We start from the raw sequence: 18,067 nt of genomic DNA, 5'->3' as shown, positions 1-18,067 counted from the left end.
GAAGTTGCGGGGAAGTGGGGGGGGGGGGGGGGGGGGGTTCAGGCGAGGCAGCGGTGATGCTCTTGCCCCCTAAGCGTCTTCAAAAAGAGGCACTTGAACTTACCCCTGAAGCATCACCAACTCCTGTTGCAAGGATGCCAGGGAGCGCGAGCTGAGAGCACGGAGCTGGACTCTGGTGTCGGCGCTTCCAAGTGTAGAGACAGGAATGCACTTCCGTGACCCCATTTAATTGCCTTCGCACCCCCTCTCTTGCCTGCCTTCCTGACACGCGCACGCAGCGGAAGCTCTGCCCTCCGGCTGCACCTCTGCCGGGACAGAGACATTCAAACCCGCGTTTGTAAACAGAGACTGGTGTGTACGCGCGCGCTTCGAGCCTTTGAATCTGGAACTGAGCTGAGTAATTGAATAAGTTGAAAAAAGCCGAAAAGAATCTGGGCAAACCCACAGCAAGATTTACGGCAGAAGGATCAACTGCCCCCAATAAACTCTCCCATACAAAGAAATGTACTTGTATACAGCAGAGCTCCTGCGTGGTTAATTCGTGGATATAAGGCGCTGAATGTGATCCGAATCACAGAGTGCATTCATCGGACGAGGATGTGGCTAATGTGAGTTGACAACGGTGCCAGGGGTGATTTCCCGCTCTTTCTTACAGCACTCGTTTCCTCAGCTACCTCCAGCTCCTGCGAAGCTAATCGGCGGATAGAAGGCGCTGTAAGTGTCATCTCGATCAAGGTGCACCGTGCGTGCAAGCTAGGAGAAGCTCTTTTTAAAGGGAGGTGGCAGAAGCAGCGCACCGTTGTCTCCCGAGTCCCGCACCCGTCGCCTCAGCCTCCTCTCCCCCTGCTAGGATGAAGGCTCGCAGAATCCAACAGCTCCTACAGAGTTAATCTGAGGATATAAGGCGCTGTAAGTGATCTCGAATCGTGCGTGCAAGCTTCGAGGCGGTGTGTTTAAGGGGAGGTGGCAGCAGCGCCGCTCTGCCTCCTGCACCCGTCTCCGCAGCATACCTCCTCTTCACGTGCTAGGATGAGGGAGCGTGGACTCCTCCAGCTCCTGCATTGTTAATTTGAGGACATAAGGCGCTGTATCTGATCTCACTCAAGGTGCGTGCCACGCTTCGAGAGGCTGTGTTTAAAGCGAGGTGGCAGCGCGCCGCCCCTGCCTCCTGCACCCGTCGCCCAGCCACTTTCAGACCCTCGTCCGGTGCCAGGATGAGGGCACGCAGCCTCCTCCAGCTGTACTGCGCCGCGGCCGTCCTGGCACAGGCTGCCCTGCGCGGGCTCCCCGCCCCTCGGCAGCGGGATCCCGGAGCCACCCGGCTCAAGAGGAAGAACCTGTCCCTCGACCTCATCCTGTCGGCCACCCTGCGCACGGCGCTGCGGGACCTGCTGGGGGTGCACCCCGCGGAGGGCCAGGGGCGCTGGGAGGTCACCTGTGCCCTGACTCTGGAGTGCGGGGCCCTGGTGGCGGCAGTGGAGCAAGGGCTCCAGCCTGAGAGCGAGGAGTCAGGGCGCTTTGAGGAGAAGGACCGGCAAGGGCTGCCGGAGGAGAGGCACCCTGAGAGGAGGGCACTCAGGGCCAGGCGTGGGGTCTCCCCAGAGGTCGGGGGTCTCTGGAGCCCGGGGGTGCCTGAAGGTCAAAACCTGGCCGGAGAGCAGGTCCAAGGAAGGTCACGGGGCCCCGGGAATGACCTGTACACGCAGGCACTGGACTCAGGCACATCCTTCCAAGAGGAACCCCTCGTAGGGGCACTCAACGCGGACTCAGGGGCAGGAAACGCTCTGGCCGGGGGGCCAATCTCAGAAGATGTGGGGCAAGAGTCGACAAAGTTACCGAACTCCGACAGTGCAGCAGCGGCGCTATTGGAGGAAATCAGCAGGGACACTACAGAAGGGGCGCCCACAGAGGAACTTAACTCGAACACTGCAGGTGAGGCGCTATCCAAGGCGCTGGACTGGGACATCAGGGGAGAGGCGCTATCCAAAGAACGGTGCACGGATGCCTCCGGGGAGGGACTTTCCAAGTCACCGGAGTTACACACGGCAAAAGAGGCGCTTCGCATGGAGCTAAACTCAGAAAAACAAAGAGAGACATTAACCAAGGCACTGAATGGAAATACTTCGGCAGAGGCGCTATACATGGAGTTAAACTCGGACACTTCAGGAGAGGCGCTAACTGAGAAAGTGGCCTCAGAAAAGGAAATTGGGTCACCGGAGAAACTAAAGGGCCGAGAAACAGTGAGAGAAGCAGAAGCTCTGTCCATGGTGCTGAAAGCAGCGACGGAAGAAGCGGTGTCTGAGGCAAGGAAGGCTGCGACGGAAGGGGCTCTGTCCAGCGTCCTGAACTCACACACGGCAGAAGAAGCAGCGCCGACCAAGGTCTCAAACACTGGGGAAGAAGAACAGGTGCCCAGAAAGCTAAATTCAGGCCCTGGAGATGCCAGAACAGCTGCCCACAAAGACTCAACACCTGCTTACCCCAGGGCCCCCGGCAGGTCCCGGCGCTGGAGCCAAGCACTGCACATCAGACAACAGGAGTTTCGAAAGTTAGCTGAGTCGGTTCAGTCCCAGCACCGACCTCTGTCCGCGGTGCTGAGGGAGGGCTCGGTGGGGACCCTACGCAGGTCCAAGCAGCTCGTGCTGCCGCTGGGGCAGGCGCAGATACAGAAGGGCTGCAGCTCCGGCCGGACACAGGGTGAGGGCCCCCGGGGACAGCAGGCCCAGGGCGCCGCCGGAGGGGCCCTGCACATGAACCTGACAGAGCTCTTCGACTGGTGGCTGCGCACAGGCACCGGGAGGCTGCGGGTGCGCCTGATGCCGGAGAGGACCGTGGCTGCCCCGGAGAAGGAGGAGCGCCTGGCCGAGGCCATCAGAGACTCGCACCCGCGGCTGGAGGTGCACCTCTCCAGGAAGGGTAAGGCGCACGCAAGTGCACTCTCAGCCGGAAATGAAGCTCCAAATAATGTGCATGCATTCTGCTCAAAACCACGCCCACGTGCCTCCACGTGCTTTCTCCCAACCGCGGGCCTCATTTAAGTGATATTGCGCTTACTGGAACGTGCTCACAAAGTTCCTGTCACTGTCAGACGCTGCTGTGTCAAACATAGTGTCTAACGTTCGACATTCCGAACTAAATCGACTACTCTTGCAGTAATAATTTATTCACGACCACAAATTTCACCCTGTCTTTTACTACAGCTTTTTTTGTATATATGTTACTGTTTTTATTGTAAAGCGCTGCATTTCGCCGCGCTCTAGCCTCAGAACGCTGCGAAGGATGATTAGGCTAGGACACATACGAACTTGGTGGGTGTGGTGTGATGCTGCATGTGCGACAGTAACACCTGCCAATGTGCAGCGGTGCCCTCACACGCCTGGCATGTGGAAGGCGTGCGACCGGTCCTGACCGACAGATTTCGAAGCTATAAACCGGCCCTGCGTGGTTTCCCTCATGCTTTCTATGATATAAGATTTTCCCACCTAAACTAACAGGCAAGCAGCGCCAAGATAAGTCCTGGCTCCCCCGTTGTCAAGCACGAGCCACCCCACAGGAGGCCCCGCCCTTCTGCTCCACTGTGCCTAAAACTGCAGGCCATGGTACTGTGCGCCACTGCCGCCCTGTCAGAGAGCCCCTCAGGGACCCACCCTTGTTATTTACAAGTGTGCGGCGCACGTGGCAGCCTTAGCTCCGCGTACATTCCCGTGGTCGTATCAATTGCACATTTCTTCATTTAGCTTCCTTCTGGTTAGGCCTGGCGTTAGCCAAGACCCCTTCGTCTCACACACACATGCACACTCACCTACGCACACGCACATACATGTGGATAACATGTTTACGTATAGGGTCTTTCAGCCAATCCGCTCAGTCAATAGTTGTGCTCCGGTGTCTTCTTCTTTGTTCCTGTGCCCGCTAAAGCATACACTACAGAGCCAAGGGTCAGCCCGTGTCAGTCATTGGTCACTTCACCGTAAATGGTGGTATTCCGCTGTTTCACACGCAGGACATCCACACAATGTAGTGCGCATGAGTGGCTGGTAATAGTTTGGCAAACTGTGGATTTGGAGACGAAATGTTTGACTTTTAGTCATGTTTGAATATTTTAATTTTCAGAGGGACGAAGACTCCAAAGCTACTTCAGGAATAAAGGTTTGCAAAAGTCGTGACAAACAGAACAAGCTCTGACATTTTCTAAATGTGTCTTTATAAGCGACCATTGGCGACTTAAACATATTGTAGTAAGATATATGACTACAATAAAGAAAACTGTGAATGCAAAATCATCGAAGGGGTAGGAGTTGTGATCTCACACACCCTCTGACTTCTGACGACATCACTGCACTGATCCCCTGTCCCATTCTTATCTCCTCAAGAGCTTCTGAATAGCTGACCAAATACTTGTGCGAAATGTTAGTAATATTCTTACCTAGTAAACTTTAGAAATGCAGGAAGCACTCTAAAGTGACACATCGCTCAAACTGTCTCATAAATAATTGTCTTCTTTCTTACTAATACATGTTATAAAGCTGTTTTTAAAGCACACACACACACCTTTGAGGTTTTCATGGCGCTACAGGAGAAAGAGGCGACTGCATAGCCTTGCCCCTTAATCAAACACAGACGGTATCAGGTAATTTTATGGTGTTTTCGAAAACTACTCGGATCTGGAGTAAGTCTGAGCTCGGGGGGCAAGAAGTTAAAAAGGGCAGGAGCAAGAACCGAGGATTTATTGAGCCAAATTGTCTTTTAAAGTTTTATTTTTCAATAGACATTGGTCAGTCGATCAAAGAGACCTCAGGAGGGGGAGGGCACTAACTTATAACAAGAGGTGAATTGCTGTAAGTGACAATGCAGAGTGTCCTAAAGAATACTTCCCCCTGAATGAGGACTAGTGACGTTTCTCTGACATCAGTGTGGCGTGGCTTCACTTGGGAGCCCAGCCACTAGTCTGCCAGTGCTCTTATAAATGACCTGTATTCAGGAAAGATCAGGTTAAACTACAGTAGGTTTCTTGCACCGCCCCCTGAATGACTGACACTTTCCCTACACCCCCTCCAAGGTTTAACCGAGAAGGTTCCCACCAATCAGTTTTGTTAGTTCATTTAGCCCACCAGCTGACTGCATGATAGTTTCCCATTGGAGGGGAGACTCCCTTTTTCCTGCCAATATTTCTGCCTAAGAAATTCCAGCATCCCGTCCCACCCCACCCGCTTCAGGGATGGTACGCTCCATTCATTTTGCTTCAGAGATGTATTCTTTTAAAATCCAGTTGGTTCATGTACATCTGTGTCTGTTTCTTTCTGTCACACATGTCTGTAAAATAGTCATGTATTTGAGCATCCAGAAGATGAGACCCCCATAGAGAGCCAGACACATTACAGGTATTCTGAGCTCTCTGTGCTACTCCAGCCACACACCAGACAACCTCACAGTGCATAAGGCATGCCACTCTCAGAGGCCCTATTATATGCATTGCACCAGTATTTGAGCAATTTTGCACAGTTGACCGTGCAATTTTGCACAGCGCTTGCATTGACTGACCAGTCCGTGGCAGTCGCTGTTGCACTCATCTGTTGGTCTGTGCCAAGGCTGGTTCCAAATTCCATGACTATCAAGATAAACTTTCCCAGACACCAATGCAATGTTTGGAATCAGAAAGGTGAAGCTAGAAACTTACTTCATGGTGGCAACTTAAATGCAAAGAGAGCGGAAGGTGGGGTGATTACATGTATGTGTGCAAGCCAGGGATGCCATTGCAGTAATAAAAAACATGCAGCACGTTACCATGTGAATCTTATGGAGTCCACAGACACCAGATCACAGTCCATACTTCTCTTAATCAGATATTGTAATCCAGATTTTTAGTCTGAGTTGCTCTATTCAGCTGAAGTCGGACTCCAGCTCCCAGAATGCATTGAGTTATTATTAAATGAAAACCCAGGTTGGAAACATGGTGTCCCAGATATCCTGGAGCAAATAGATAAACTTACATTCAGAAGAACCATGTTTTCCAATTTATGAACCCCAAAAGTAAGGGTGTGCGAAAAAAGCGTAATTTGCGTTTGCATAATAGCACAACATTTTTGGAATAGTAATGCAGAATTTCGCATAGGTATTTAAATTCCAAGGCTGTCATTTGGCACACTATTTTAGCCTTAAGGGCACCCTTGTGTTAATTCTGGACAAAAGGATGCATTTCATTCGGGAAAAATTGCAAAAAAACCAAAGGTGCTGCAAACAGCAGTCGCATTGTGGTCATTTGCTTTGTTTGTGCATGCAACATCTTTTGCCACACACGGTATCTAATTATGCAACGTGGCATGATAGCATGATTTTGGGAATTTCATGTAACAAGTTTAATATGAAATGACTGAAATTACATGAGTTTATGAGGCCTACACAAAGGCCCTGGCCATGACTCCAGGATGGTGAAAGAAGATGACAAGGCTGAGGGGCTGCCATTGTATTCCCCTCTGTGTGAGCTGCAGAAGAGAATACAATAGCAGCGGCTTCATCTCCTTTCCCACAATCCCCAAAGCAATAACTCTATGCACCAGGGCCTGGCACTGGGTGCTCACCTCAGGGGGGCGCTGACCTCAGGGGGGGCGCTGTGCTTAGCAATAGCATACGATTTAAAACACATACTGAGAGTTCCTCGAGCATCCAGCATTCGGGCAGCAATAAAAATGTCAAGATAACTCTTGCAATTAATGTTCCTGTTAGAGAGAGAGATCAGAGTTCTGTCTAGTAGCATAGTGTAGCGCAGAGGGTTAATATGCCTGCTGCAAAGAACACGTACCATGCCGATCACAGATCAGTATTTTATGTGGATCGCTGAGTGGATTACTGCTTTTGTCACAGAGATCCTTATGTTACTGCAGTTCATAAGATACAACCCTAATATAGAACAGTGACTGTTAAGAACTGTCATCAAAGAGCTGTATGCGAACTGCATAAAATAGTTAGGGCACTATGTTTTTTTCTCTAGTCTTTTATGATCTATGCCTAATATTGCTATAAAGGGTCTGTTTGCAAAGATATATTCATTCTTATTGGTAAAGCCAGCCTTTTCCAGCGCTTTAAAACAAATTAAATGTATGCGAGAGAAGGGATTAAGCGCCATATGTATGAACACATTTTCCCATAGACACAGAATGGGTAAAACCCTTTGATACATCTGGCCCATAGAGAGATGAGGGGCACTTTTGCCTTCTTGTAGTCAGGGAATCCAAGGAGGAGGTTATGGGGGGCAGGGGGTGCCAGAACTGGTTGTCACACCGGGCACCACCAGCGCCAAAGCCGGCCCTGCTGTGCACTTACTAGAAAAGGGAACACAGAGAGAAATGCAACCAGCTGAATCAACTTCTTGCAGTATGGCCCCAGTCCATGTGAGCTGGAACCCTTTGCTGCAGGGAAAGGACAGATTTGAACTAGTCCTCCTGGGTCCAATTGAGAGCGCTGTGTACATCTTTGTGAAGTCTGACATTTCCAGACTCTGCCAAAAGCACTGGCAGAAGTAAAAATTCACCTAGCCAAAAGAGCTCTGCCTTCTGCGTTCAGCCGTCACTTCCAGAAAGAACCAACAAGCGCGCACAGTCTCTAATATTGTGAGTAACTCAGAAACTTCTCAGGTACATTAGTTCAACCCCTACATCAGAGTTGTTCAAGCAAAAGATACAAAAAACGTCTAAATAGGCCACATTTTCCTGAAATACATGTGTAGGTGATGTTCCCTTGCGAACTCAAAATCCTACCCCACCTCTCTAAACAACATGCGCTCGAAATAATTTAGTGCAAAGGAGGATACAGAACATGCTGACTGCATTTTCTCTGCATTGCCTATTGCACAAGGTTATGCTATTTAAAAAAAATAATGATGGATTTGCACAGATGTATATGTATTGAATGTCTCTGAATGAAATGGCTCGCAATAGCCATTCATGATTAAACGTATTAAAGAAAACGCCAGAGTGATGTGTAAGGGAAACAATGCAGGGTTGAATGCAAAATACGTTGGGGCAGATTTATGTTGCCTGACGCATCTCTGCAAATCAGCAGAGATGCGTCAGGAAAGATACTGCACGCAAGTTTATCCTTGCGTCACCCATGATGCGCCGCATTTACAGTGTGGCGCACCATGGCGCAGGAATAAACAGATGCGTGTCGCATCGAGGGCATAAAGTTGGTGCAGTGCTGAAGTTGTGTTGCGTGCAGCACGTAACTCCAGCACTATTCCAACTTTCCCTATCTCTAACATGGTGCGCCAAGCCTTACGCCTGCTCCAAGCAGGCGCAGGGTTTTGACTCACCAGCGTTGGTAAAGTGACTCAGTGGAATCTTGTAGATTTCACTGAGGTCACTTTTCAGGGGCGTTCCCACGATGGAACGCCCCCCCCCCTGCGTGGAAATGCCCACATGAAACCTGACGCAGGTTTCATGTGGCGCATTGCCGTACACCGTGACGCATCTCCATAGATGCGTCACGATGTAAGTATGTCGCAACGTGGCGCAGGGTTTACTCCGCCGCTGCGTCACAGAAGTGCAACGGCGGTGCAAAAGTGCCTCAAGTCCGACATAAATCTGCCCCTGTAAGCTTTGGGACTGATTTAGAGTTTGGCCAATGGGCGACTCCTTCACAAAAGTGTCAGCTATCCTGTTCACCTTATTGCAAGTGCCTGAGCATGAAAGCGATCGTAATAATGCAGATGGACTATCCGTGATGTTTGTGACACAGCAACCCATCCGCCAAATTCTAAGCTAGGCCCTTAATTCTGAAACATATAGAGGGGTTCCCAAGGAAATCTCTTCTCTGCTAAAACAATACTCTTCGGCTGAAACCAACAGCACCCCACAAAAGTTCCAAAAGTCTATGGAATGATTTTTTTGTTCACAAAAGATGCTTAAGCACACTGAAAACAGCACATCTGAAATGGCATCACTGGGCACGACTTATAGTTACTTTAGTTATAACTCCAACTGGTGAATTTCAGTGTTATTCGAGTTTAAAATATGACATTTAAACTGACATTTTCACATAACTATAATTTCTCTTCAACCTTTGTTTTATTACTGTGAATTTCTTAACTTTTTGTTTTTTGGATTTTGAGGACTTTTATCCAACAAGGAGGATTTTTTCGGTATAAGAGACCACGCTGTTGTCGTTGGCTCTCTAGTTAACTGGTGCCTAAACGACTGCAACTCACTCCACAATGACGTGCCATCCTACTAAATGAACAGACCCCGAAAAGCCCTGGGACAAGTCTCCTATATGGCCTGAGCAAAACCAAAACACATCATTACACCACTGGAGAAATCTCTACTGGCTGCTTGCAAAAGACAGGATCCCTTTCAAAATCTCTGTCTCAGCTTCAGATGCCTTGATGGCTGTGCTCCCACTTACAAAACAGAATACTGAGGGGCAGATTTACACGCCCCTTGCGCCTCATTTACGCCGCCGTTATGTCACTTTTGTGACGCAGCGGCAGCGCAAATCCTGCTCCATGGTGCGGGGTACTTACAACGTGACGCATCTGGGAGATGCGTCATGTTGTAATGCCCTGCGCCACATGTAGGCGTTCCTGTGCAGGGGGGGTGTTCCGGCGCAGGAACGCCTCTTAAAAGTGGCTGCCTGAAATCTACAAGATTTCACTCAGTCACTTTTAGGCCCCTGCTGCGGCAAAACCCTGCACCTGCCTGAAGCAGGCTTAAGGATTGATGTAGCATTAACTAGATAGGGCCCCCAGAGCATTGCTGGAGCTGTGTCGCGCTTGCGACGCAACTCCAGCAATGCGTCACTTTTACGGCACAGATGCGTGACGCATCTGTGCTGTTTTTGACCTATGGTGCGCCGCATTGTAAATGCGGCGCATCCATGATGGCGGAGCTGTGGCGCACAATTACTGGCGCATCCCTGCTGATATGCAGGGATGCACCAATTATTGTAAATATTCTCCAAAATGCCTTGCAAGACTGCTACAGTCTAATAAGCTCAACCAACTCTACACTCTCAAATCAACCTGCTAACCCAGAGGAGACAGGAACATCTCGGCGCCCAGACCCTGCTTCTGGAAAAGCCTTCTCTTATGCTTGTGGAACCCAGAAACATCCTCACCTTCATGAAATACCTTAAAATCCACGCACCTTTTGTATTGTTGCTACCCTCCCATGCGTCTCCACCCCTAACGTCACATCAAGATGCAAATCAGTTATGCAGCAAAACAAACCTGTAGAAATAAATAAAATAAATACATCCCGAGAAAGTAAAGAATGTAGTTTCTTTTGCTACTTCTATTTCATGAAGGGAGTCAATGGTGAAGAGAGGTAGTGTCCTGAAGGTAGCACCATTCCACGGGTTACATTTCTTTGACAGATTGCTTCCCCAGGATGAAGGCAGGCTTTAATGTTTGTTTCTTCTCAGTGTCATAGTAGTTTGGTGTTGATATTATGCGTTTCTAATTGTACTTTTCAATGTTGTCATTTTCTGGGAGCTACTATTACTATATTGTATACTAGTACATTATTATAGTATAGCACTATATATTATATGTATTATGCTTGTATATTATTTTATATTAGTGAGGGATACTCTTCTTCAGACTCTCACAATAACTTAAATGTATTCTTGTATCTGCAAGAGCAGGTGGGGATGACAACTTACACAACTTCGATGCCGCTGTTCTTCGGGTTAGTGCACACACTGAAGAGAGCACAGGATGGGGACAGAGTGACCATAAAACCAAGGGGCATATTTACAAGGGAATAATGCCATCAGAATGTCATTTTCTGCGATGTTTCCGTGGCGCTATGGTCTGCCCCACCTTTTGTGGCCTAACACCGCTTTCCAAACATTGTCCCCTTTCATGCTGCTATCTGTGTGAAAGGGGCGTGCAGTGGGTGTTGCTGTTGGCGATCCACCGCAACACCCATTACTTTTTGACACTCCCCTAGATTTACAAGGAGGTGTAAATCTGAGGCAGCGCCTACAACTACCGCCATGCAATAGCAGGTATTAGAATGATGCAAACGGGGAGAAATACTTTTATTTCTTCTCGTTTTTGCTTACAGCACACATAGAAAGAGAAAACTCCCTTTAAAGATTGTTTATGTGCAGGAAGGTGTCCCTTACTGCACATAAACAATCATTAAATAATGGCGATTTGCTGCTTCTAGGTGTCCTGCAGAATTCTGCAGCACACATAGATGTAGCAAAGCACTAGTATTGACTGTTTGTGTACAGTAAGGGACACCTTCCTGCTCATAAACAATCACTCCCTGCAAAGCAGGCACCCTTGCACTGTGGTTCAAGGGTGCCTGCACTGGCCATAGGCAGCTAGTTTTAGCGTCAGTGCTAGAGAAAACACAGGGGTGCGCTGTAGTGTGGAAAATACGTTTTGGAAATGGAGCGTGGCGCTGCCAATTTTTTCGCAGCTCTACGCTTCAACACTTTCTTGTACATATGCCCCCAAGTTCGGTGTCCCTGTGTGAAGAGCCGTCTGGCCCATGAGTAAGCCAGGAAGGCCAATGAGCGAATGTATGATTATTCCACGCTAACAAGTACCACGCATGGCATTACCACGCGAATTTTACTTCGCAAGTGGCTTTACCACGCTGCTTTTTAGAACGTAGGATTTTACTTCGAGAAAAAAAAACGTTACGAAACATCTAACGTCCCGTCATTGAAATCTACATAATGATAGTGATAGGCTAAATAAAATATGTCTAACTGCATAACCCAATACATCGATTTTTAAAACAACAAATTACCTTTGCTTTTTAAATTCATTTTCTTTAATGTGCGCGTAAAAATATATATATTTTTTTAATATAGATTATATTCTTACCTGCACGCCTTTCACCATCAGCCCTTACTTCCATCCACCACGGAAACAAGCGTCAAAACACGTCTACCAAAATTAAAAAAGGACTTCTATTATGACGTCTTTTGGGAGGCTCTTTCCTTTAACGTCAGAGGCACTGAATTCCTTTTTTTTAATGTTATTAACCCGCTCGTTTTTTTTGGGGGGGGGGGGAGACCCCCCAGCGTCCCCATGCCACGCAGAACGTACACGTTGGTCGACTGGAAGGATTTTTTTGGGGGGGGGGGGGGAACCCTCCAGCCCCCCCAAGCCCACGCAGATCGTACACGCTGGACGACTGGAAATACCACTTGCGTGGTAAAGACGGTCGTGGAAGGCATACGCGTGGAAAAGACGTTTACGTGGTAAGTGCCTCGTAGTAAACGTCACGCGTAGTATTGCCTTCGTTGTAAATGATGTTTCTCCCCATGAGCGTGTGCCGGGTCTCAGTCTGCACCCACTCTTGTAAGGGCCATCAGCGACCCTTGTTAAAGGCCAGAGTTCCCTTTGTGGCCGCAGAGACACAGGCAGCATGGCACCTGCTGCACAGCCAGTTGGTTGTGAAGTACACATTTGCATGTCTGAGCCCAGTGGTGCAGTGAGAAGGGGGACCCCACCTGGGGGGCATGTGGAGCACCCGTCTGTCTCATCCCTCAGTCGGTAAACACGAGGCCATTCCTGAAAGTTCACATGTTCCTTTCGAATTAGAAAAAATATTTTAAAAATATAACACATTTATAGAGATGTTACAATTACAAACCCAATCTTTTTAAATGCTACTTATCTATACATTTGATTGTCATTTTTCCAAGCAATGTTAGTTATTCTTTGTGTTTGTTAGAGAGCCTTGGAAAAATAGTTGAAATCGTTGAATTGCATTAGATTTCATTAAGAATTAATAAAGGACGTTTAAATACTTATTTCTTATTATTATGCATTTTTTCTAATCGCGCTCACCTCTTCCGGTTCTTCCACAGCAGAGTTTCCAGGCGATGAGACCCTTAGATTTAGGGCTGTGATTAATGGCCAGCTGTTCCAGTCCTGTTGACTCCGCCATGTTTTATTGCCCTATTAATTTCCTGGGTTAGAGCTTGCCTCAACTGAATCAGTGTGTCTAGCCTCAGTAATACATGTGCACGCCCTTCATACATTCATTAGCATTCAAGGTAAGTATTTCCTTTGAACAAAATAGTCACAACGAGCATTGGTAAAGGCAATAAGTATCTCCCATGAAACCAAATGGCTTTGCCAAAGTTTTTTTTAGTTTTTACCCAACAGGCCACCGTGCATGTGCACTGAGGCGTGGCTGGCACTTTTGAAAGGGGCACTTCTGCTAAAAAGAATGTCACTAAAAAATGATAAAATATGGCTGTTGTGTGCACGTATGTATACTGATGCTCTTTCGGCCGCCTATTTTTTTTTTTACTTTACTGATGTGTACCACGTGCTACTGCTGGGCACTGACTTAGTCGATAAAAAACAATATGAAATATTGTAGTGGTTGGGGGGGGGGCGGGGTTGAGTAGGTGGGGTGTGGAGTTAATGGGTGGATTGGTAAACACGAGGGACTTGTTAGGACTGTTGCTGCCAGGCACTCGTATAAAGAAGTTAAGAAGACTAAATAAATCAAAAGAAAGATGGGGAAGGGAGAAGAGAGTTCAGAAAGTGATGCACTCACAAATAGTAGTAACAGAGAAATAAAAAATGTTGCCTCGTGTCAGCAGTGTAAGAATAAAAGTTAAATAATGAGAAATATGGCTAAGAAGAAATACTGCAGGGGCAGGGTGAGCCCAATGTAAGGGAATAAAGCCATTGAATAAGGTACAAGAAATTGAGACACACAAAAAACCCATCCAATCATGAGCAAGGGGCTGGGCCATAGCCCATTGTATACATTGTATTGTAGAACATGTATCATGCAAGAGATAGCTAAAATTTCTGTAGGTCTAGACCTAAAAAGTGACATTATAAACCACATGTTAAAAGGTCCTATTCCATGGTTTTGGTGACAAGATTGGCATGTTCTTACGCATCAGTGGTGGGCAGTCTGTTGAAAGGAGCTTTATTTCTCTTTGCAACGTTATAAATGTACAACGGCAAGACGTTCACTGCAAATGCATATGCACAAGGCTGAGAGAGGGGGTTGGTCACAGGTTATGATCTGCAGACCAACATGTCTGACATGTTTGCATGCCATTGATGTGACATCATCTACTTTGATCTCCTCGGTATTGATTAACCCTGGCATAGCATAGCTGATAACACTGTGTCTTGTCTGTACTGTGAAAAAATTGCAAAATAATTGCAAATAGCATCATGCACAGTACCAGTTATGATAAAACAAGTATCTCTATCTTTATATGCTAAGATGCATATAGTACTTTCACAAAAATGAAACTGAAAAATTAGCAAGCAGTGAGAGAGGTGTTGATTTTGGGATCCTCCCTAACCTAGGGGGAGTACCAAACAGACGCCTTGAAAACAACAAGCATTTGCAATTCAATAGGTCTCGCATTAACAAAGTTTGAGCTACTGTTATTGTAAAAGACACATTTTTCATTCATGTGTTGGTTTTGAAAATAGTGAAATTAGTAGCTTTGTCATTTACAATGCCAATAGTTATAACTTTCGCAAATGTGACACCCATAGCATTTGTAATGCAATATGTGTTGTATTTACGTGACTTAGATGTATTGATATTACAACTAACAATGGCTTTTAATTTTTTTAAATAATTAATATTTAAATAAAAGTTCTTGTAATTCATAATGGCAATAGCTTAAAGTTTTGTAAATAACTTTTGTGAAGATTATGGTCAGTGTATTTTATTGTGACGAAAATTCAAGAACAGAAGTGAAATATTAACATCTTTTTGTGACATTTGTAATAAAGCTTAAAACATTGAGAGAACATATTTGAACCAGTTGTTGTTGAATGGTTGCACAGATTGATGCTGTGGTGGCGCTGAGTGATGTTGTGGTGGCGAGAGTGATGCTTTGGCGTTCAGTGATGCTGTGGTCGTGCTGAGTGATGCTGTGGTGATGCGATAGATAGATAGATAGATAGATAGATAGATAGATAGATAGATAGATAGATAGATAGATAGATAGATAGATAGAGTGATGGCGATCAATAGATAAGAGTGAGAGCGATAGATAGAGTGATGGCGATCAATAGATAAGAGTGAGAGCGATAGATAGAGTGAGGGCGATAGATAGATAGAGTGAGGGCGATAGATAGCTAGAGGGAGGGAGGGCGATAGATAGATAGAGGGAGGGCGATAGATAGAGTGAGGGAGATAGATAGAGTGAGGGAGATAGATAGATAGATAGATATATAGATAGATAGATAGATAGATAGATAGATAGATAGATAGATAGATAGATAGATAGATAGATAGATAGATAGAGTGATGGCGATAGGTAAAGTGAGTGTGATAGATAGACAGATAGAGTGAGGGCGATAGATAGATTGAGTGAGGGCTATAGACATATAGATAGATAGATAGAGTGAGGACAATAGACATATAGATAGAGTGAGGGCGATAGATAGATATAGTGATAGCGATAGACATATAGATAGATAGAGTGAGTGCGATAGATAGAGTGCGATAGATAGAGTGAGGGCGATAGATAGATAGATTAATAGAGTGAGGGCGATAGATAGATTAATAGAGTGAGGGGCGATAGATAGATAGATTGATAGAGTGAGGGGCGATAGATAGATAGATAGATAGATAGATAGATAGATAGATAGATAGATAGATAGATAGATAGATAGATAGAGTGAGTGAGTGAGGGCGATAGATAGATAAATAGAGTAAGGGCGATAGATAGATAGAGTGAGGGTGATAGATAGATAGATTGATAGAGTGAGGGGTGATAGATGGAGTGAGGGCGATAGATAGATAGAAAGATAGATAGATAGATAGATAGATAGATAGATAGATAGATAGATAGATAGATAGATAGATAGATAGATAGATAGATAGATAGATAGATAGATAGATAGAGTTAGGGCAATAGAGAGATAGATTGATAGAGTGAGGGGCGATAAATAGAGTGAGGGCGATAGAGAGAGGGCGATAGATAGATAGATAGATGGAGGGCGATAGATAGAGTGAGGGGCAATAGAAAGATAGACAGAGTGAGGGCAATAGATAGAGTGAGGGGCGATAGATAGATAGATAGATAGATAGATAGATAGATAGATAGATAGATAGATAGATAGATAGATAGATAGATAGATAGATAGATAGATAGATAGATAGATAGATAGAGTGAGGGTGTTTTGTTTAGCTATGCTATGTTTTGTTGTGTTATGCTATGTTTTGTTATGCTATGTGTTGTGTTTTGTTTTGCTATGTTTTGTTATGTTTTGTTATGTTATGCTATGTTTTGTTATGCTATGTTTTGTTTTGCTATCATATGCTTTGTTTTGTTATGCTATGCTATGTTTAGTTTTGCTATCCTGCGCTTTGCTTTGTTATGCTATGCTGTTTTGTTGTGTTTTGTCATGCTATGCTATGTTTTGTTGTATGTTGCTATGATATGCTTTGTTATGCTATGCTATGTTTTGTTATGCTATGCTATGTTTTATTGTGTTTTATTATGCTATGCTTTGTTTTGCTATGCTATGTTTTGTTATGCTATGCTATGCTATGTTTTGTTATGCTATGCTAAGCTTTGTTTTGTTATGCTATGCTATGTTGTGTTTTGTTATGCTATGCTATGTTTTGCTATGCTTTGTTATGCTATGTTTTGTTATGTATGCTATGTTTTGTTGTGTTTTGTTATGCTGTGCTATGTTTTGTTGTGTTTTGCTGTTTTGTTATGCTATGTTTTTTATGCTATGCTTTGTTTTGTTATGTTATGCCATGTTTTGTTATGTTATGCTATGTTTTGTTCTGCTATGTTTTGTTGTGTTTTGTTATGCTATGCTATGTTTTCTTATACTATGCTATGTTTTGTTTTGCTATGCTTTGTTATGTTATGCTATGCTTTGTTTTCTTATGCTATGTTTTGTTATGCTATGCTATGTTTTGTTGTGTTTTGTTATGCTATGCTATGCTTTGTTGTGTTTTGCTATGCTATGTTTTGTTTTGCTATCCTATGCTTTGTTTTGTTATGCTATGCTATGTTTTGCTATCCTATGCTTTTTTTGTTATGCTATGCTATGCTATGCTGTGTTTTGTTATGCTATGCTATGTTTTGTTATGCTATGCTGGTGAGGGTGAGTGAGGGTGTGTGAGGGTGAGGGGGTGTGAGGGTGAGGGGGTGTGAGGGTGAGAGGGTTGTGAGGGTGAGGGGGTGTGAGGGTGAGGGTGTGAGGGTGAGTTAGGGTGTGTGAGGGTGAGGGGAGGGTGTGAGGGTGTGAGGATGAGGGGATGTGGGGGTGAGGGAATGTGAGGGGGTGAGGGTGTGTGAGGGTGAGAGGGTGTGAGGGGGTGTGAGGGTGAGGGGGGTGATGGTGTGTGAGGGTGAGGGGTGTGAGGGTGAGGGTGTGTGTGAGGGTGAGGGTGTGAGGGTGTGTGAGGGTGTTTGAGGGTGAGGGGGCGTGAGGGTGGGTGAGAGGGTGAGTGAGGATGAGGGTGTGTGTGAGGGTGAGGGGGTGTGAGGGGGTGTGAGGGTGAGGGTGTGAGGGAGGGTATGGGGATATGAGGGTGAGGGGATGTGAGGGTGAGGGGGTGTGAGGGTGAAGGGGTGTGGGAGGTGTGAGCATGTTGGTGTGTGAGGGTGTGTGAGGGTGAGGGTGAGTGAGGGTAAGAGGGTTGTGAGGGTGTAATGGCTGGATTTTCTGTTTAGATGGGATCAGCCCCCAGGGGCCCCTGTGACCCAGCCAAAACGTACTCACCTTCCCCCCTCAGATCGTATTCACAATGAGTAGATATACAGGTAAATATACAGATTGCATCTAAGGATGGGGAATGACAATATATATATGTATGTATGGATTTTTCTACAATATCTTATTCACATCAGTTGGTCTCGCGGCCACCCCGACCCAGACCGTTCTACCCTAGGGCAGATCTGACACACAATCCGGTGTGTCTACACACGGGCCTGCAGAACCCAATGCTCCCTTTTCCAAACTGTTCGCAATCCTGCGAAACTACACGTTAGTTCGACCTCCTAACGCTCTCACTTACTCAAGCCACAATCCAGTGGGTATTAACCCAGTGCTGTCACTAACGCCGCATATCAACGACGACCA

The 18,067-nt window shown here is 46.1% G+C and overlaps 1 protein-coding gene across 1 annotated transcript in view; it reads left to right on the top strand.

Annotated features, from left to right (window-relative positions):
* Positions 1–1,154: 1,154 nt before the first annotated feature.
* Positions 1,155–18,067, top strand: part of ALK (ALK receptor tyrosine kinase) — a 2,610,699-nt gene continuing 2,593,786 nt past the window's right edge. Inside the window, exons 1-2 of the mRNA XM_086925973.1 lie at positions 1,155–2,173; positions 2,246–2,916. Of these exons, the coding sequence (XP_086782099.1) occupies positions 1,215–2,173; positions 2,246–2,916 (1,630 nt within the window). The 5' untranslated portion in view covers positions 1,155–1,214. The remainder of the gene's footprint in view (positions 2,174–2,245; positions 2,917–18,067) is intronic.

This window comes from Lissotriton vulgaris, chromosome 6 (genome assembly GCF_964263255.1).
Source record: "Lissotriton vulgaris chromosome 6, aLisVul1.2, whole genome shotgun sequence".
Classification (NCBI taxonomy): Eukaryota; Metazoa; Chordata; class Amphibia; order Caudata; family Salamandridae; genus Lissotriton; species Lissotriton vulgaris.
Note: the sequence above shows the minus strand (reverse complement) of the source record. Positions and strands in the feature narration are given on the sequence as shown.